At 43.3% G+C, this 22,338-nt stretch overlaps 1 protein-coding gene across 1 annotated transcript; it reads left to right on the top strand.

Moving 5' to 3' along the window:
* The first annotated feature begins 9,701 nt into the window (after positions 1-9,701).
* Positions 9,702-21,859, top strand: eif2b5 (eukaryotic translation initiation factor 2B, subunit 5 epsilon). Its single transcript, XM_066680985.1, has 16 exons — positions 9,702-9,923; positions 11,721-11,845; positions 11,938-12,123; positions 12,578-12,755; positions 13,604-13,684; positions 13,805-13,882; positions 14,759-15,071; positions 15,986-16,131; positions 16,442-16,586; positions 16,842-16,943; positions 17,981-18,088; positions 18,285-18,375; positions 18,965-19,088; positions 19,184-19,309; positions 19,805-19,915; positions 20,827-21,859. The coding sequence occupies exons 1-16, from the start codon at positions 9,780-9,782 to the stop codon at positions 20,884-20,886; spliced, it is 2,118 nt and encodes a 705-aa protein (XP_066537082.1). The 5' UTR covers positions 9,702-9,779; the 3' UTR covers positions 20,887-21,859.
* Positions 21,860-22,338: the final 479 nt, after the last annotated feature.

Here is a 22,338-nt window from a genome sequence, read left to right as displayed (position 1 = left end):
AATCAGTTTGTTCCCAGCTAGAACCAAAGAAAAGCTAGTTTATCCACAGGAACCACGACGTCATCCATGGGCGAGTGGAGATAAAGAAGCTCCAGAAAGAGCTCAGACCCTCAATAAATCATTATGGTGCAGTAAAGCGTAATGGGTCAACACCGACTCTGTCCGATTCTCTGTGGCTTTGGTGTTGAATTCTGCTACAGCGACGCTGGAACAAAGCCCCCACAGCACTCCACCAATGAAGTATCCTTGTATACCAAATAAACTGGTGGAAATTGGTTGGGGCTGGTTCCCTGGAGAACACCAAAGGTCCAAGAATCAGGAACGGACCTTGTTCAAGAATCACAGTTCTGGTGCAAAAGTGCTATCAGACACTTGAATTTTTAAAAACTGATACTAGCTAATGGCTAATTCTGTTACATCAGCTCCGCCTGACGTATGAAAGCCTACATTAGCATCAGGATTCTCATTTACAAATGGCACAGAGCTCAATGTTTAATCCCCAGTCACTGATTTTCTGTGTTCTAATCCTTGTTCTGGTTGAACCACGTTTGCCAATTCCAGAGCTTTCTGTCTGTAATTATCAAAATGATTTCCGTCTGCCGGTACTAGACAAAGTAGTACAAAGTCACCAACACTGAAGAAGTGCTCAGACATTAACTAAACAATAGTGAGCCTCAGCAGAAGCAGCGTTACAAAAACACAGCACGGAGAAAATGACAGTGCAGTACACCTTGTGTTTTTCAGCCTCTGAAGATGTCCAGCGTGACCTTTGCCCTTTGTGTCACAGCAGCACAAAGCCATAGATTTTTTTTTTTGCCCATGTTTTGTGCAGAACTATGCTTTTGGCAGCAGAACAGCACAAGTATTTTTTAATTTCCACTACAGACGTATAAATACATTAATAGTTTATTTATTTATCTATCCTCGTATTGGTGTGAATTTTTAAAACTCTTCATTTTTAATGGTGCTTGTTCGAGACCAAACAATGACATTAGGTCGCCACTCAAAATTAATTGTTAACATCCAGAGATTCACCTGATTCCCACGGGGCGTCTTTGGTGTTAGGTGAGGATTCGTGAGGTTGGGCTGCACGATATAACACTTGTCTTTATTGTGAGTTTGAGAGACTGATATCAGCCATATTACGCCCATTGTTTTGATTAATATCAGGCCTGGGTTAGGGTTCTAACCAGTTCCTCTTCTTTGGGAAGATGTTTAGGAAAGTCTTGAGCAGCTTGAGTAAAATTTGAAGTGGAGTCATATCATTGTTTTCAGGAGACAGCGACCTCTGTTGGTTTGGAGGGGACACCTGCTGTGGTTTGCATGAAGTATCTTAATAAATGTTGTTACTACGTTTATAGTTTAATCTGCATCAGGTACAGACCTAGGTACGATAAATCAGACCAAAATTCAACCCTGTCACTGACTCACCACTGCATTTTAATACTCTTTTAAAGGCTTTTTAAAATATATTTCAGTGTCCTCCGTGTTTGTGCTGTTGATATCGTGCGGCCCTAAAGTCACAGTAGTCACTGATATCAGTCGAGTTCTGTACTCTGTAGTCTTCCTGAAACGAGTTTGCCTTCACTTGTGGTGCAGTGATGGATACACAGCCGTATCTCACACACATCGCCGCAACACTGTGCACACAGATGTGTGTGATGACACACACACACACTTGCGCATGCTGCCAGAGTTCAGAAACTCCGCAAATATGGCCTTTGCACAAGAAATACACACCGTTTGTGTTCTGTTCTGTGTAAACGAGTCATTTGAGGCATTGTGTAGCTACCTCAAGTTCATAACAATTGATGCTACTCTTGGTGATGTTTATGTAACTGACTCTGTTCACACCTGCTCTTCACACCCAGCGAGATGTAAGTAGTGTGGTGTTATCATGTTGTTACCCTCATGCCCATATAAGGAGTTCTGGGTTTAAGCACATTTTCTCTATGGGCAAAATTAAAGGAACACTGTGTAGTTTTGTTATCATAATATTACAGCTTCAAAATCGTTGTGATGCTCCACTGCGCTGTAATTGGGAGAATAGAGCCTCTGTCACTGCAGCACTCAGAAACTGCACTGTGTAACTTTTGGAGGTTACTCCCTCCACATTGATTTCAGGACAGTGCTCAAAAAGTGAATTACACTCTACAACAGTAGGGGGAGCCCAGGAGGAAAATGACATAATCTTACATAGTGTTCCTTTAAAGTGTCATTTTACAGCTGTTGCGAAGTGAAGAACACAAATGTGAACAGGGTCTTATCCACAGTTTTTATGAGATTTTTGTGCAAAGGCCCCACAACTTTTTTAAAGTATGTTCTTTAATACTTTTTGAAAAAAAAAACATCTGTGTGTACAGTTAAGAAATGCACATCATTGTTAGGTTTAACATCACCAGCCCAAACAGCTTAATGTTAATATATTCACATTCAATTCAATTCAGAGAGTATCCGTTCATTCATTCCATTTAAAGTGTGTTAACCCTGTGATAACACTAACTGTGTGATGTAGCGCTGAACCCTGCATGTGCTGATGATTAAGGACTATAACCATCTTCCTTACATGGACCTGATACTTGGACCAAGTGGACATCCTCCACATCGTATGTAAAATAACACCATGAACTGTATGTACTCCTGCTAAAATCGCACTGTAATCCTAAGCTGTAAAGATGAGTCAGCGAAAAACCACAGTTTAATGCAATGCTCTGTCATACATTCCACCCTCGGCATCAAACCCTGTATCTTACAAACACATTGTCTTTATACAGTCATGTGCAAAACGTCTTGGCGATCCTGGTTCTGGTTAGATTACATTTCCTAAGTGACACATCCTCCACAGTGAACACACTACTCCATTTTAACGCCCAGTTACTGAATAATTTAATAATAAAATGAAGATCGCTGTCTGACCACGACGTCTATATTTCCACATACGACTGTATGAACTTACATTCTGTGATTCTCACTTTAATTGGACCATTTACCATCATCCTGTACAGACACTGAGCTCACGGGTATGTTTAACCCTTCAATGTCATTGTACATTTATTTAAACATTGTTATAATGTTGTTGTGTGCTGGTAAGGCAGGGTTGCATGAATCTGAGCCACACCTCCCTGTCTGCCGGGGCTGTTCTGACTCCGCCCCCGATTCCCATCTCTGACCCTTACCCACAGGCTCCTCACCCATCAGTGTGACACACCCCTGTGATAATTCCCACATTAGGAATTCCGGGTCTTAGCTGGATTTCTACATGACAGAACGGAATGGGATTTTTCAGACGTTTCAAACCAGATTTGATCTATGAACATTTAAAGGCGTCGTTCACGTTTGTAATGAAAAAACACTTTTTATAAAATTCAGAGGATGCTTCCTTACTGTTTGCTCACTCTCCAGACTAGGCTCCTTCTCTCTGCTCACGGCAGAGAAACTAAATCTGTCATTCTTTTAGACAACGGAGAGACTCCAAACATTAAAAGCATGAACCGAGATGAGGATGTTGCTCTATTCCTGCTCCATAGGGGGGTAACACTGACTTATTTCTGCTGTTACAGTTACATTACTTAAGGTGGAACTGACTCTAAATTCAGGAGAGCGCTAACAGCATGAAAGTAAACACAGAGCGAAAGTGCTACAAAACTAAACAGCTCGAGTTACACATGAGTTTCTGTGGGAATTCAAACAGTGAATAAACACTTACAATTTACACTTCAGACACCAACAAGATACAGTCGCTTCTTACTCACATACACCGCTCCACCTTAAAAGATAGTAGCTTCTTACTCACACACACCGCTCCACCTTAAAAGACGCGGCGCATCGGTACGTAAGCAACCTGCGTTTCTCCACAATCGTAGACGTTTCATGACGCAGACCTAAATTAGCAGATAAACTATGAATAATGCTGCATCCATGCTACAAGTTGTCAAGGCTGAGCCACTGGCCTAAAAATACCACCACAGATCCAGACCCCAGACCTGAGAAACTCAGAAAACTATGATCAGGGAAACTCCAACCAGAGGAACAGGGCGGCCTTGCCCTTAGGCGAGGGATAACCAGACAGCCTTGCTCTGTTTGTAGAGAGCAAACCTGGCTCATGTCCCACCTTTTGTGAGCTGATGCTTGTCCCACTGGATTGTGCATTCACATTACGCGGGGAGGGAGGCCTGTGAGGTGTGCCCTCACATAATGCGTCCCCTCGCAAAGACAAACTGTTTCTCCTGGTTGGAGCTTCCCTTGCAAAGGTTTCCCAGTAGTAACAGTTCAGATTTTGGTACTAGGGGCTGGGGCTGTGGTAGCACAAGCATGGACCTGACTCTCCTGTGCACTGAAATGATGTCATTATAAACAAAACCTAACACTGACAAATTTTATGCCACAGTGGACAAAGCTTGGGGATGTGCATTTTCGATAAGATATGAGTCTTTATACATGAGTGTAATGAAATTCGCTGACAGCATTCGCAAGCAGTAGAACATTTCATCACTGTCCATTTTAAAACATGTATCTCTGTGTTTGTGGATGTTTAGTTTAATGCGTCATTTGAACACAGCAGCTGTCCTTCACACTGTGATAATCTCATGAGGAACTAGAGTTCTGCATTTCCAGGAGGAAACGCGAGATGTTGCGCCGGTGAAACCCCCATCCCCCGATCCTCGTCATTCCCGCTCCAAACAAGGCCGTCGATAAGGTTAACGTGTGGGTCCCTAGGCGACGCTATGGTGAAGGAGTTGACTGCTAAGCTGTTGGTAGTGGGATTTTAAGAGAGCACGGTCTCACAGCAGTTTACATTGGACCGTATGGAGCTCCGTAGGCCGTGAATGGAAAACGATACATTTTGAATTCTACCTTAAGAAACCCACAATTGTATTGAGATGTCCAATTTTAAAAATGACCACTGCAAATAATGGTTAAAATGTTGAAAAGACAGCCTGTATATTTTGAAGGTGTTTTTTTTTTTAAATCCACCTTAAGAAACCCTGGATAATTAAGATGTACACCTTAAAAATTACCTGTAAAGCCCTCCCCCTCCCACCTCTCTCTTTTCTCACACGCACGCTCACAGAACACAACAGACAGGCTCACGATTCAATGAATTTCGACTGGGGGGGGACCCTCCAAAAAACCTCTCGTAGCTCGAAAACCTTTCCGGGTCTAAAAATAAACGAAACATACCGTAGCGACAAGGAAAGTCTGGCGCTCGAGATGGTGCAAAAATTTTTGCACTTTGAGCGAGAATTGATGGTGTAATGACAAGTTAAAAATAGGCAAAATTTTGAAAATCTGAGTGCTGACCCACTCTTAAAATACATTGAGCTCTATGGGAGCTGAAACCCACCCAAGTGTCGAACAAAAGTTCATAACTCAAAAACAGTATTACCAAACGGTTCCCCTTTCTTAAACTTACAAGTTTAAGAAAGGGGAAATTTCTCTACCAATTAAAATTGAAATGAAGTCTGTAGCTGAAAGGACAAGGAAGTTATGATGAAATGTTCGGCAGAAAATTGAAAAAAAAAATAATTTCAATGCATTCCTATAGGAGCGTACCCACCCTCCGAACAAATGCTTATAGCTCGGAAAGATTTTCCCAAATCACTTAAATGTATATACAGTTGCGACAAGGAGACCCTGGGGATCGATCTGGTATAAGAAATCAGATTGAGTGTGAATTGAGCGTGTTATGACGAGTTAAAACAGGAGAAAAATTTAGAAAGCGCACTCTGAGCCGCTCTAAAAATACATTGAACTCTATGGGAGCCGAAACCCTCCCTAGTGCCGAACAAAAATTCATAACTCAAAAACCGTATTTTCAATAATGTTCAAACGTACAGGTGCTAGAAAGGACAAGTTTCTCTACCATTTAAAATTTATAAAATTTATCTTTAAGGAAGTTATGGTGAATTGTTCGGCTGAAAAGTGAAAAAACGGTTTACGGGCAGAGAAGCTAGAGTGCGGTGACATCACCCACTCTAACTGCCACCCATTGAAATTAATGGAGGGATTTGAAGGAGGGATAGAAAGAGAAGGATGAGTGCAAGAGGTCCGAAAACGGATGTGATGGGTCCCAGTGCACCCGGGTCCGACCATTTGAAATCTTGTGTCCATAGCTTGAAAATTGACAGAGTTAGAGCACTTTGAAAATTAATTCCATAGAAATGACTGGGGAAAAACGGAGCGAAAAACGAGTGTAGCGGGCGAACGAGTGCAGGTATCGGAAAGTTGTATACAAGCCCACATCGTCGCTATAAAAAAAATCAGTTTTAGAAAATCCCATTTATTTGTGCTTCTGAAAAAATCTAGTTTAAACCGTGAATTCCTAAAATGGTAATAACGTCCTTGATAATGATTAGCTGTTTCATGAGTTATTTGTCATTTGAAGCATTTATATTAATGTTAATGTAATGTTTATCCTGCAATAATTATACTGTCACTGTCAGAACAGAACCTTGTATCTCCTAAATGGAAACGGTACCAGAGAACAATCCTATCTTTTAATAAAAGTCCATTTTCTTTTCCGTTAGTAATAGTTGGCCATATCTATTGGCCCATTCTCCATCATATTTATAGAGGGGTGTCAAGGGCAACTATGGGGTATTACACAAAGCAGGAATTTAAAGGTATCCAGATAACCTTTACCCAAAAGTGAGGACAGTCCAATAGGTATTAGCTCTCTCCCTATTAGACAAACTTGACTCTGGGCTTAAATTATCTGGTAAAACAGGAATCCTGTTAATACCCCTGGAATTTTCAAATGATAAAATGGAAATACAAGGTTTATATGCGACAGTGTTCTGAGACTTTCTCAAGAAATATGAGAATATAACTCCATATCTCTGCTCTGAAATCTCAGAGAGCACCTGTCTTCCCAAATAACTAAAGGAAATGTTCAATGAAATGTGTTGAATTTTCATGATTTTCATTAACGCCAATGTAGCCAATCAGGCTTATATTTTTAGCTTTAGCACTGGAGCTAGTGTAGATAAACAGAAATGGTGGCTAACCCATTGCTGGTAAGCAGTAATTAGTTAATAATTCCAAGCAGTATGAGGCAAGTTTATATTTATTCAGGCATTTAATTAGCACCATGCTAATTCTAAGCTAATAATTGCTTAAGGAAATTAGCCTTGTAGCTCCAGTGCTAAATGACGAGGGGGTTCAGTAGATAGAAATATGTAAACTACATTTTTAGGGGTGATTAAAAATACTTCAGCTTATACGTCAACTATATTTGCTGTAGATCTGCTTTGTCTTCCCATATTTAACTGTGAATTTTTGTGAGGGAAGAATGGACTTTGGTTTGACTCTTTTGAGTCTTCACTGTAGTATTCTCAATATCAGTGTCTCTGTCACAGGGAGAGTTCAGCCAAAGATCTAATTTACACAGTTTCCACTTCTTACTCTAAACGTTAGCATTCAGACATGTTAAAGTTAGCGATGGAGCTAAGAAGCTAATCAGGCTACCAAGTAATGGAAGACTATGCCTGCTTTTATGCTAACTTTTGTCTGAGTTTATCACTAAAATATCACACAGAAACATCTTTTTTATTATTATTATTATTTACCTGTTTTTGTGTTAAATGTGTAGTTAAGAAGCTAAGCTAATGAACATTATGTGGATGAATGTACGATAACCTACAGTTTGGTCTAATTCAACCTGAAACTGTGCAAATATGATTTTTAGCTGAACCCTTTTCCTGCTGTCGATGCGGTTTGTGTTTCAGTTACAGAACCTGATCATCTTTGTAAAGTTCAGTATGAGTTCAGCGTAGAGAGCTCGGATGTCTGTAGAAGGTTTTTGACAGAGCTGATTTCTATTTATTTTAACGTATCTAAGTTTTGGTTTTCATTGAGAGAACTTGCTTGTTAAGAGTGTGTAGTGAAGCAGGGTCCAGTGAAGGAAATAGCAGCCGTCTCATTCCAATAACACTTCATATTCAAGACTGGGAAAAACAAATAACTGAGTAATAATTTGTATAGAATTACATTGTGCTCTTGTTCATGTCACTCCTAAGGGTTAAATCTGACTGAGTTATTGGAACGGAGCCGAGCTCTAGAGTTAATAAAGATCTACACTGTGGTGTTGATAGTGTTCGGAGTGTGAGGAACTGTATGTTATTGTGATTCTTCTCCAAACACTGTGTCCACCTGAATCTCCACAGCTTGTGCCTTTTTCCTTTCCTCCAGGTTTTATTTTCTGTCAATCTGCACTTTAAAATAAATCTTTGGTTGTTATTAAACTGGCTCTGAACTTTTTTTTCTGGAGTGATTTCTCTATTCAGCAATGACTAAATATTATAATGCAGTCTCATATCTCACGCAATTCTTTAATGCTCCACTCTTTGTTTACCTCTGGTGTAGGGAGTAGAGTATTGCCTAGAGATTTAGGGTATGAGGCGTAGAGAGTTAAACATATAATGTGGAGGTCAGTGTGTATGTTCATCGAAGAATAATCAGTTCTTAAATGCAATTAAACTCTTTAAGGGCTCTTATTCATTCATTGTCTGTAACCCTTATCCAGGTCAGGGTCGCGATGGATCCGGAGCCTACCCGGAATCACTGGGCGCAAGGAGGGAACACGCCCTGGAGGGGGCGCCAATCCTTCATAGGATTTTTATTATAGATTTTGACATCAGTTCATATAAAACAAAATAAGGGGACATACAAAATGTGGTGGGAACTGTATAGCACCTCTATGTGTTTATCAGACTCTCAGATTTAAAGGGGGCACATTAAGCAAAACTTAATTTTTGCGTTCTTTTGTATTTCCACCTGGGTCTCTACTGCTCCTATAAACACCCCAAGCGTGAAAAATACATCCATATGTTTTCAGCGGTTTGGATGGCTCCCTTATTATGATGTCACAAATTTGCACAGAATCACCCTGGCACCACCCCTAACCTGTGTAAACAGGGGCTGGGTGGGGTGTGGCCAGCAACAGCTTATTTGCATAAAAGTGACAGCCCTTAAACGGGGCTAAAACCGGTGAGAAAAGAGCTGGTGAGTTCTCCATAGATAAATTCTAACTTGTTTAAAATGAGGTATATTATGTCCCCTTTAACAGAAAACAACACCTAATTGCTGAAATATTGGGTTTTACCTGTGAGTTTAATAAACATTGTATATTTATGGGTGCTTTTCTTTTTCACCATGGTATAGAATATAGAGAATAAACATTAGGGAATATGAATTTAAAAACATCTTAATGAAACACCCCAGACGTTGCTGCAGGTTTCATCAGCTTGTTTTAAGTAGTCTCCAGGGAGTAGGGCTTGGCTCATCACTTGTTTCAGGTGTGTGTTTTATATAGATTTATTTATTTGAATGTAGGCTATAGGGAGTGTAAATGAAATTCACCTTATGTTTTCAGGTTTTGGCTGTGTGTTTTCAGGTGATCAGGTTTTTATGGTTCATAGGGTTTAGGGAACAGGGACTAGCTTATCTCTGAATGGAACACGTCCCAGATGTTGCTGTACGTTTCATCAGTCTCTTTTAAGTATATAGGCTGTGTTATCTGTAGTGAGTAGGGTGTAACGATAAGGATTAGGGAATAGTGCTCGAAACGTACCTCAGGTTTCTGTCATTATCTCCGTAGGGAACAGGGTGTAGGGTGTTTATGATCTTTGAATGAAACGCGCCCATGTTGCAGCAGCCTCAGCTCGAGCTGATCCTGTCTGTAGAGCGTAGGGTGTAGGGCGTAACGCTCCTCTGAACGGGACACACCCGGCTCCAGCAGCGTGTTTCTGTTGACTCTGTCCGCGGGCTCGGTGCAGGTGATGGCGGCTAAAGCGGGGAAGCAGCGCCGCGGCGGAGCGGAGTCGCAGCCGCAGGATGAGGAGCAGCAACAGCCGCTCCAGGCGGTTCTTATCGCGGACAGTTTTAACCGCAGGTTCTTCCCCATCTCCAAAGACCAGCCGCGGGTGAGACATCACACTAAACCCAGCTAGCTTAGCTTAGCTTAGCTTAGCCTAGCTTTACCCTACCTTATCAGTGCAGCCAGGAGCTAGCGTTAGCACAACGGAGCTATGTTAACCCTTATAACTCTGCTTTTCTGAAGGGGCTGTGATGATAAAGCTCAGGATTGGCTCCTGCTGTGGGTTTGTGAACGAGGCTCTTCTTCAAGCGCCACCTTAAATGGTGATACTACATATTTTATCACAGAAATCCACCTTAAATTTCTGTTCCACATGTTGGGGGCATTTATATCCCTCTAGCCTACACTTGGCATTGGGCATGGAGACGAACTCCCTTGCCAAATCCTTGTTTCTCCACTCACTGTCCACTCTTTCAGCTCCACTGACCACACAGGAGCACTTTGTAGTTCTAAACTTACAGACTGTAGTCCACCTGTTGCTCTGCATACTTTATTACCCCCCTTTCCCCCTGTTCTTCAGCGCTCAGGACCCCCACAGAGCAGGTGTGATGTGGTGGTGGATCATTCTCAGCGCTGCAGTGACACTGACTGTGGTGTGTTAGTGTGTGTTGTGCTGGTGTAGAGTGGATCAGACACAGCAGTGCTGCTGGAGTTTTTAAACCCCTCAGTGTCTGGACTGAGAACAGTCCACCGACCAAAAACATCCAGCCGACAGCGTCCTGTGTCACTGATGAAGGACTAGAGGACGAGCGACACACACTGTGCAGCGACAGATGAGCTACTGTCTCTGACTCTACATCTACAAGGTGGACCAACGAGGGAGGAGTGTCTCACAGAGTGGACAGAGAGTGGACACAGGGTTTAAAAACTCCAGCAGCACTGCTGTGTCTGATCCACTCTACACCAGCACAACACACACTAACACACCACCACCACGTCAGTGTCACTGCAGCGCTGAGAATGATCCACCACCACATCACACCTGCTCTGTGGGGGTCCTGAGCGCTGAGGAACAGTGTGAAAGACATACATTCTTCTACCAGCTCAGCTCTCGAGCCCTGTGTGTATCAGAGGAAACACAGTGGCACCAAACCTTGGCTTTAGGTTTTATTTTCTTTGTGTTTTTTATCTGCTGTGGGCCAGTGTTTTTAAATCTTAAATCCCAATCAGAGAGAGATCAGTCACACAAACCTCCCCCTGACTTTTCTGGAACGTGTTGCAAGCGTCAGTTTCAGAATGAGCTAATGACAGTGAAGCTATTTAGTCTTTAATTAGTTTCAGTGTAAAATCAGGACAAAGCCGATTCCCAATCCACTGCTCTTTGTTTCATTTGTGTTCACCCCTGGGTCCTAATGCCTTTTAAATAAGGCCCATTTCACACTGGAGCCTTTCTCCAGAGCTGAGTGCGTTCCTCGCAGGTTCGGTTTGTTTAGTTGAGTGTGGAAGCTCTATTTTGATCCCAGGAGTGGTCCAGATCACCCCTTTTTTGACGTTGTGGTCTGGGGTTCGGCTCCAGTTCTGATGCGGTCTGTTGCAGGTGTCAGTTTTTGGGAGTCACATATATTTATGTATTTATTTTGTAAAGGTACTGCATGGACTCAGTGTATTACTTCTCTTTCTCATGTCTGATAAACCCCCCCTGTCACCGGACTGGAGCAGGGAGACTGTAATAAGAGCAGCTCTGTGGACTGAGAGCGCGGAGAGAAACACCTGGGATGGAGCTTTCGTGTGTCGAAGCACACCAGAGAAAACAAACCCCTCCCACAAAGGAGTCCAGAATCGGTCCTGTGTTCAGGACAAGTGTGAACACACCCTCAGAATTTCTCTGTTCTGTCTCTCGCAGGCTCTGCTGCCCCTGGCCAACGTCTCCATGATCGACTACACGCTGGAGTTCCTCACGTCCACCGGAGTCCAGGAGACGTTTATCTTCTGCTGCTGGATGGCCAACAAGATTAAAGATCACTTACTGTGAGACGCTGGCAGTGTGTGTGTGTGTGTGTGTGTGTGTGAGAGAGAGAGAGAGAGACAGGGACTAACAGTTGTCGTGTTGTGTGTTGCAGGAAATCGAAATGGTGTCGTCCCACTTCTCCGAATGTGGTCCACATCATCACCTCTGACCTCTACCGCTCTCTGGGGGACGTGCTGAGGGACGTGGACGCCAAGTCTCTGGTCCGCTCTGATTTTGTTCTCGTTTACGGAGACATAGTGTCCAACATCGATCTGTCCAATGCCCTCCAGGAGCACAAGTGAGTCCAGGAGGGGCACGAGCGCCTCGATCACACCTTGGGTCTCATCTGATTTTAGCAGGATATGTTTACACAAAGGGACTGTTACCGCTTACTGGGTTCCAGATACGTTTGCAGAACCCCAGTTTGCTGTGGCTGTGAAGCCCAACTCTTACTGGATCACGTTCCTTTACGCCACAGAGTGAAATAGTGGGGGCTAAGGTTGCGCTGGAAGATTAGTTACTGTCTCATAGTCGTCTATTTTAGCGCTGTAGATAAGAAATGGACATAAACGGTAAGAAATACAACTAATTATATGTAGCAGCTAATCCAGCCTCCTGACTGACCGTGCACCAGGCCGCTTTGTGTTTACACACCGTTTTATAATCATTTTATATAAAATACCCTTCAAAGAGGAACCAGAACAAACCCCCCCCTCCTCTCAGTGATCGGTTGTGTTCTGTCCTCCCTCCAGACTGCGGAGGAAGCTGGAGAAGAACATCTCAGTGATGACCATGGTCTTTAAAGAGTCCTCGCCCGGCCACAGGACGCGATGTGATGAGGACGACATCATCGTTGCCATGGACAGCAAGAGCAAACGCGTCCTTCACTACCAGAGAACTCAGGGTCTGAAGAAACTGCAGTTCCCAATGGTACACACACACACTCTTACATCACACTGAAATACTGAAAAACCAGTTTACTCCTACGTACAGTTACACTGCAGAGGCGTTCTGAGTGCACTGTGTACAGTGCAGTGAACTCTGCAGTGTGAAGGAACATTTATCATTATATCATCTTTATCCTCATTAAGATTTATAAATAGATTCAGAAGAACAGAGTGCAGTTTCCGAGCTGTCAGCTGCTAAAGTGTCCACAGTGATGGACTAATGCCTGAGAAAAGACCCCACCATCGTTTTTATTGTTTGTACTTTTTAAACAGAGCGACAGCAGTGTGATCTATTAAACTTTACCTGGTGTTACACACTTTAACACAATGCTGTGCCGCAGTTATCACAAGGTGAGGCAGGTTTATTTATAGAGCACCTTTCGTACACAAGGGCCATTCAAAGTGCTTTACAGCCTCAAAAGAAACAGTAGAATAACAGTTAAATTAAGAGAAAGAATCAAAATCATAAAAGTAATTTACAACAATTAAAATAATGCAATAAACGAAAACACATGAGTAAAAAAAGAGCGTAATTAAAATTATACAATAAAAGACAAAAGTGCTGTTACTGAATAAAGACTGAGGAGTGTTTTAAAGTGAGCTGTAGCCGCTCGAATGTTTTCAGTCTTTATTTAAAAGTGTCTAAGATGGATCCCACATTGATTAGGTTCTGTTCACTCAGTGGAGTCTCTGGAGTCTAAATGCTGTATTAACTGTGAGAGTTAAGTGTGTGTTAATGTTATTATAATAAAATATTATTAAGTAATGTTATAAAAAATGTCCTGCTGTTAAAGGGAAGCTCAGTAAAGCAGTGAACTCCTACTCTTTCAGAATATATTCCACAGCGGCAGTGATGAGTTTGAAATTCGTCACGATCTGCTGGACTGTCACATCAGCATCTGTTCCCCACAGGTGAGTACTCCAGCGGTTAGCGTTCTCCTCCGAGCGTGTTGAGCTGATGTTGCCGTATGTTGGTTTACCTTCCTACAGTCGCTTTTAAATGAAGTAACTGAACATGTTTGTTTTTTTCAGGTGGCCGAACTGTTCACTGATAACTTCGACTATCAAACGAGAAATGATTTCGTTCGTGGCATTCTCGTCAACGAGGAGGTGAGTACGTCGTGTTGTGTATTTGTAGTTACAAAGATACACAGTGATGAAAGAATACATTAGATTTCATTTGTCAGTCTGTCGTCGCATGTAAGAGGCTCACTGACTCATAAAAACACATCAGTACACCACGTAAAAACGTTATCTAAGCCTTGGGCCTGTCATCAGGAGAATCACAGGTTTGAACTCAGGTGATGACCCAGCCTCTGAGACGAGAGTAGGACCGTCACAATAATTACATTAATGACTTAATGTACGTCAATAATTTTTGCTGACATCAGTATCCCCATTGCGTTTACTGCTGTGTGTTTTTTTTTTAAACTTACATTATAGTGCTATTATCAATAACAGTGGCATAAAAGCTTTTTAAAATGACAGAAGTATTAAAATTATTTTTTGAACATATCAACTACAAAAAAAATTAATAAAAAATTTAATTTGACTTTGAGACCTTGAGTGCACCACTGGCCTCACGTTCTGTGTGGGTAGAATGACCCACACTCTCATCATCACTGCCCATAGATAGCATGGACCTTTGTTGGCTAATGTAACAGATCTGGGCAGTTTGCCTTCCCCTCAAGTGGATTTAGTGGAAATTCAGAAAGAAGCGGTATGTTGGTCTTGCGTGTCTTGGACAGACCACATGTTCGCCTCCACCTTTGAGGCTGATGGCACCATGTGTGATTGGTGTAGACTCACTGATAGGGGTAACTGGATATGAGTAACATTGGGGATAAAATAATGCAAAAATAAATCCTGCAAATGCTTCAGCAGCTGATTAACACCAGTTGACAGAAAAGTGTTTAAGCTTTAGGATGAGACTCCAGCTTGTTTTCTAACAAGGCTCCAGCTGTAACTTTTCCCTCTGTTCCACAGATCCTTGGGAATCAGATCCACATGTTCGTGAGTAAGGACGGCTATGGGGCGCGAGTGTCCAATCTGCTGATGTACGACTCTGTGTCGTCTGATCTGATCCGGCGCTGGGTCTATCCCATCACTCCAGAGGCCAACTTCGCCGACGCAGAGGAACGCAGCTGCACACACTCGCGCCACAACGTGTACCGAGAGCCGGGCGTGAGCCTCGGACACGGCAGTCTGACGGAGGAGAACGTGCTCATCGGCAGGAACTCCGTCATCGGCTCCAACTGCAGCATCTCCAACACGGTCATCGGGGCCAACTGCGTCATTGGTACAGAAACGTACTTATTTATTAGTTCAGTAACAAAAGTCGTGTCGATGCAGACATATTTACTGAAGTCTGAACAGCCTAACCCCACATCAACTCAGACTCTTTCTGGTCCGATTGAAGCTACAGTTGAGGGAGGTTTCAGATCTGATCCGAGTACGAGACTCAGTTTGAACAGTCGGGTGGGTTTCCCACAAGCCTTGGTGTTTAAATGTTTAGCTGTTGTTGGCTAGTCATTGGCAGAGGTTTCACTCTAACATCTAATTCTCTAGCTCAGCTCACGTCTCTCTCTCTCTCTCTTTCTCTCTATCTCTCTCTCTCTGTGTTTCTGTCTGTCTGTCTCTCTCTCTCTCCCTCTCTCTGTCTCTCTCTGTGTTTCTGTCTGTCTGTCTCTCTCTCTCTCTCTCTCCCTCTCTCTGTCTCTCTCTGTGTTTCTGTCTGTCTGTCTCTCTCTCTCTCTCTCTCTCTCTGTGTTTCTGTCTCTCTGGGTCCATAGACATGTAAACCACTCTAGTGAACACATGACCTAATAGTGTGTAATATATCATCACTGGGTTGTGTGACCGTGTAAGATCATGTAGGGGAGATCCTCATGTTACACAGAGACAAATGTCCTCTCCATCAGTGGTGCCCTGGACACAGAGATATCCCATCATGCTCTTCTCTTTCAGGGTCGCACCATGGTTAATGCAAAAGAAGCAGGACTTATGTTTTTTAAATATTACAGCACAGTGGTCTCTACTCAGTACGAGTCCGGACACAAACCAGCGTTCATTAACAAGCTCCATCTTTATATCAGCTTTAATTTACAGGTTTTCCTTTAGTTCAGTGTGAGTTATTAAAGCAGTCATTAGAATGTAAAGAGTGTTAACTGCACTCGCTGATTCAGAGCTAACTCTTTGCCCTCTGCTTCCCAGGAGACGGAGTGGTGTTGGACCGAGCGTACATATGGAATAACGTCCGGATCGGCAGCGGCGTCACGGTCCGTCAGTCGCTCATCTGCGACGGTGTGGAGGTGAAGAACGGCGTCACACTCAACGAACAGTGTGTTCTCGCTTACAACGTAAGAACCTTCAGCAGACATCTAACTAACAGCAGTAGATCCCACACTTGATCCGTTTTCTCCTTCAGTGCATAGCTTTTAAACTGCTTTTAAAGTGCTGACCCCAGCCGTCTACACTGTGCCTTAGAGCTCTGTCTAAAAGCTTCGAGCTGCAAGCTGCAGGGAAATAAACTGCCTTTGTCTGATTTCCCAGAAACATCTTGTGTAAGTGCTGCATTGGTAGCAGGTGAAAAAGCACTTTAAACAGACCCCTGAGAGAGCACCGTTTCAAAAGAACAGAGCTGCTCCTCTAACTCTAACTGATCTGCAGGTTGTAGTTGGACCCAACATCTCCCTCCCCGAGGGCACGGTCGTGTCCATGCACCACCCGGACGAGGAGGATGAAGACGACGATGACGAGTTTCTGAGTGACGACAACGACGTTGCACTAAATAAAGACAAGACCAAACAGAAAGGTAAACACACCACGACTGGAGAACTTCAGGCGAACTGGAACAGGTCTGAAAAACAAATCAGTGACACGTATAGACTCAATTTAATGGATTTTACTGTGCCACAGCTGTGGACACAACCTCAGAACCAGATCCGTTCTTGTTCACAGCCTTTTGAATCCCGAATGTTGGTTATTTTCTCACCAGTGTGCTTTCTGAACACACAATAAAAGTGGAGTGAATGTTATCGATATATTTATGTATTTCATTGCTGTTTAGCGTTCAGCCCGGCGGAGGTGGGCTCTGAGGGGCGGGGCTACCTGTGGAAAACCAGCAGCCTGGATGATACAGAGGAGGACGAGTTAGCACAGTGCATCTGGGGTAAAACACACTCTAACTCCCATCATGCACCTGTTTGATGTTAAAATGAGAGAAGTGTGAATGTAGGTCGAGTTAATTAATCAATGTTTTTATTAATAATCACATTAAATACTCAAACAACTTTAAAGAAGGAGAAAACCTCCTTAAATTTCAGTGAAAGTCAGTGTTAAAATGTTTAATTGCAGTTAATTTTAGAGTGTTTCTATTGGTCCATTCTTGATTAAATTTCACAGTGTGAAGAACAGCGGCTGTTTTTAAATGATGTAGTAAACTAAACAAAGTGGAGATACACGTGTTTCATTGGACGGCGACGATTTTATCCAGTTTTAGGCTGAATTAATATTATGGGATGTTCACCTGATTCATAGTGGATACATACAGGGGTTGGACAATGAAAGTGAAACACCTGGTTTTAGACCACAGTAATGTATTAGTGTGGTGTAGGGCCTCCTTTTGCGGCGAATACAGCGTCAGTTGGTCTTGGGAATGACATACACAAGTCCTGCACAGTGGTCAGAGGGATTTGAAGCCATTCTTCTTGCAGGATAGTGGCCAGGTCTCTACGTGATGCTGGTGGAGGAAAACGTTTCCTGACTCGCTCCTCCAAAACACCCCAAAGTGTCTCAATAATATTTAGATCTGGTGACTGTGCAGGCCATGGGAGATGTTCAACTTCACTTTCATGTTCATCAAACCACTCTTTCACCAGTCTCGCTGTGTGTGTTGGTGCGTTGTCGTCCTGATACACGGCACCGCCTTCAGGACACAGTGTTTGAACCATTGGATGCACATGGTCTTACTGGTGCAGTGTGGAGTTAATGAAGATTGTCCACCAGGCTGCTCCAATTTAGCCATGACACCTCCCACACTACAATGACAGGTGTTTCAGTTTCATTGTTAATAACTGATTCAGATCTGACACATTTCTGGTTCTTATTCATACTGGATATTACACTGGATACATAATTAACCACGGAGCTGAATAAGTTGTGAGTGTAACCCATTCTCTGTTGTTGATGTTTGTGTTGTGCTTCCAGGTCTGGTGCTGAAGCCCGATCCTGAAAGTGAAAGCGAGAGTGAAGCCAGTGAAGGGTCACATGACCCTGGGAGCCGCACAGAGTCACCAGAACTGGACGATGTCCGAGGTACAGAAGGGTCTATCTGGTGGTGTATTAAGTAGTAAATTGGTGGAGGTGTTTTGCATGAAGTTAGTGAATGAACTGACGATATCCACTCAGAGCCTCCCCTGGGAAAACTAACCCAGCTCTAGCTGTTCCCTCAGTTACTTCTCTACATCAGTGAGGACTCTGAGCTCTAACTCTGTATTTTTCCCCCTCTCAGTGTTTCAGAACGAGGTGCTGGGGACTCTGCAGAGGGGTCTGGAGGAGAACATCGGCTGTGACAATCTGGTGCTGGAGATTAACTCTCTGAAGTATGTCACATTTCTTTATCACTTTCCTCTCGTCTCTTTTAACGTCTGAATGTTTTGGCATCATTCACCACAGTCCAGTCACAGACAACACAACACTGTTCAATTTTGTTTATAATTCTATCATTTAATTACTAACAATTACTAACTTGTGGGAATTATATATTTGGGAATCTAGAGTCCACCAACCCACACACTGTGAAACAAGACCCCAGTCAGTTTTCTGTGTGCTCTAAGTCAGAAAACATGGGATTAAACAAGCCGCTCTGATTCTGCCGTCAAGTGCAGAGACTGTAGGATGGCCCCGCCCCCTCGTCTGAGTCTGTCCAATCACAGCGCTGGACCCGTGTTAACGTGAGACGAGACGAGGTTAAACTCAGCAAAACAGACACAACGAGCGCGGAGAAATAAGAGCACTGAGTAAAAACGGAGAAGAAAGAGAACAGAGTGAAAACGGCTAAAATTCTGAATCTAAAGCAGAACCATTAGTGGAGGCTTGGTGAGGTTCACAGAGATTCTCTGGGCCCTGCGTTTCATGACTGCAGCCGTAGAGCTGGTGTAACGTGTGTTTTCTGTTGTTCTCTGCTGGCAGGTATGCGTACAACATCACTCTGAAGGAAGTGATGCAGGTTCTGACCCGAGTGGTTCTGGAGTATCCATTCCAGCAGAACGGAGCCCAGATCAGTCCTTCACAGTACGCCTCTCTGCTGCTTCCTGTAAGTAAACATCTCTTACAGAGCACTTCACCTCTGGGTCTTGTCCCTCCTGGGAATTACTGTTGTGAATAAACGTGTGTGTGTGTTTTCTGCAGCTGCTGAAGAAGTGGGCTCCTGTGTTTAAGAACTATGTGAAGCGAGAGCAGGATCATATGGACTGCTTGTCCGCTCTGGAGGAAGTGTTTCTGGAGCATGACTCTCAGTGGCCTGCACTCGTCAAGGTCAGCTTTACTCTGGACCTAAGAACTAAAATATAACATCACACTCATTCCTCCACTGAGGCGAGTGCATGGATTCCCCTACACACTGCTTTAGTGAATCAGCTAAGACCTGTTCTGGTGCTTTTCCACTGCATGGTCCCTATCTGTGTTCAGTCCCAAACAACAACAACACGCCAATACACCATGAGTAAACACCGCTTAACGTTACCGCCGGCGTTGTTGTGGTTTCCAAAGCCCTCTGTTCCCCTTAGAGACGGGGTTAGAGACGACACCCGATACATTTCAGGGGGGAGCTGTGGGAAACCAACCAGGGACCAATCAGAGAGTAGAGTCGGTACCATGCAGTGAAAAAGCACCATTTGAGCTCTGAAATGTGCTCTTTAGACTTGACTACTTCAGTGCGGTGAGGTCCAGTTCACACAGCCCTCCTCTAAACCCCAGTCCCGTGTGTTTTGTGAGGAGCGTCAGTGTGAATCAGTGTGTTTTCTGCTGCAGGTGTTGATGACAGTGTATGAGCTGGAGATTCTGGAGGAGGACACCATCATGCGCTGGTTCTCTCAGAAAACCACAACAGACAAGGGCCAGCAGCTGCGCAAGAACCAGGGGGTGAGACTTTAAACCTGACCTTAATCTAATTTGATCTAAACTTAAATCAACTCTAAAGAAAAAGAGGAGGTATTTAAAGCATATGTAAATATAAAAACAAACCGCAATAGCTAATATTTTTACAGATTCAAATGCATTGTGATGCTCCACTGAGCTGTAATAGGGAGGGCAGAGACTTTGTGGTTGCTACTCCAGTGCACTGCAGAAACTGCACTATGTAACTTTTACAGGAGGGTAGGAAAACACAATTTTTTTCCCCCTGTCTCCTGCCTTCATTTGAGGACAGTGCTGTAAAAGTGAATTACACTCTAGGTGTTGCCTAGAACCTGAACTACCCACACAGCACCGCACACTGACACGTCCTCACAGGGTCCTCAGTGGATGATGCAGAACAGTAAATTGATCTTTTACTGCTGTAGATATTCATTAGAGAGAGAGTGAGAGTGTTATTGATTGTGGATGTAGTGAACATTCAGGAGAGGAACTTACTATAGTAATGAGGCAGGAGCTACATTATCTCTGCCCTCCGAGTCACAGCCTTAACAGTCATCACACACACGAGGAGACGCTCATGTCTCAGAGTACAGGAGCATACGCACTGGCTCATAAATGTGAGCGGCTTCCCGTGCTGTTCAGTTCTGTTGAGGCAGGTTTTTCAGGTAGAATCCTGGGCTGGAATGTCACATAAACCAGAAGTGAATACTGTCGTCTTGATCAGTTAAAGCAGCACTTCTCTGGTTACTACAGAGTGTAACAAAGGTAAATGGCACCTTCATTTAAAACAGTGAAGCTGGCTGATGGGAGCTGAGCCGTGGTGTGAGTCAGTGCAGTGGACACATGGCTGATGATGTTATTCTGAGATTGTGTTTGGTAAACGGTGCGAATAAACTGTTGTTTGACGATCTCTGCAGCTACTGAAGTTTATCAAGTGGCTGGAGGAGGCTGAGGAGTCTTCAGAAGGAGACGAGTGAAGGTCAGCGGGGTGTGGCGATCAGGGCTTTCGAACACAGCGACAGTAAACAGAGTGGACCTGATTATCTCCGCCCGGATCAGCTTAACACCTCAGGACCATCAGAGTCCACTTCAGCCCAAAGGGTCTGTCCCAAAGTCCAAACGCTCAGAAAACCATGACCACCATGAGATAACGAAGCAGCTTGTCGTTCCTTAATGAGCCAGTTTATGCTCCATAGAGTGGGTCGCCCTCATGGGTCTGACCATGTTTAAAACCAATTTAAATGAAATATAAACAATATACTGATACAAACCATAAAATGACAAACGTCTGGAAATATAACTGGGGGAGAATTTTATCAAAAAGAATGTAGACACACACACACACATTTTTGAAAAGCACTTGCAGCTTTTAATTTGTAAATATGTTGCACTAGTGAACGCTTAAAGATGCAATAAGTCACCACCAAAACAGTTAAAGTTTAATGAAGTGATTATTTAGCTTTCTATATTTTCAAAAAGGTGAAACATGGCATTGTTTTGTGATCGCTGAATGAGCTTGTGTTTCATGCTCAATAGAGTGGGTCCCCCTTGTAGGCGCAGCCATGTTGAAACTCGATTTAGTGCCGCATCACTGACACATCCAGGCCACTGGTGAAGAAGAAACATTAGAGAACATGGCTGATCGGATCCTTTAAAAGAAAATACAAACCGAAGAGTGGACGTTGGGACGGACCTGAGGTGGGCGTTTGATGTTGATATTGGATCTGCTCTGTTTCTGCTGTCTCCGATCCTTCTCCTGATCCTCTGACCGACAGTAACGCCTGCAGTAATGGACCTGTTTGGACATTTTTGGGTTTGTGTGTGGTGTTCGGGCTCCACCAGAGGGACACTGTGGACAGGCTCCGTGGGGTTGACTTGTGGAATATGATGATGATCCTGCGTTGCTTTTTGCTTGACGACAGTAAAACACATTTAAAAGCTGAAACGAAAGCTATAAAATGACCCGGGTTGTAATTTCTGACTGCACCGTGATGATGGGCACAGACTAGGGACGACACACTAGAGGTTTATTTCTGGACTTTGGGTTCTCAGTGTTTAAGAAAATCTGTTAAAACAGAGTAAAAGTGGCCATAGAGTAAAACATGTTTGATTTGAGGCTTTTACCACGGGGTGCAACGGCAGCGTTAATTATTTATTTATTCATTTTTATTTGTAGGAAATAGAAATCCGGCCTAGACCTGGAACTCCTTATTTGGGCAATACACCCTATACAGTATGATACACAGTGGTGTATTTTCTCTCCAACAGTTAGCTCTAAATTCATTATTAATGTTGGTAATAATAATAATGATATAATTATTCATTGTGTAGTTATTAATTTACAGGTTACTTTATTTGTATAGTGCCTCTCTAGAAACCCAAGGACACTTCACAGGCAACACTGCATTTAGAAGCATTCCATTCAACAT

The sequence above is a fragment of the Hoplias malabaricus genome, chromosome 9, assembly GCF_029633855.1.
Source record: "Hoplias malabaricus isolate fHopMal1 chromosome 9, fHopMal1.hap1, whole genome shotgun sequence".
Classification (NCBI taxonomy): Eukaryota; Metazoa; Chordata; class Actinopteri; order Characiformes; family Erythrinidae; genus Hoplias; species Hoplias malabaricus.
The sequence above is the reverse complement of the archived record's forward strand: the minus strand, read 5'-3'. Positions and strand labels throughout refer to the sequence as shown.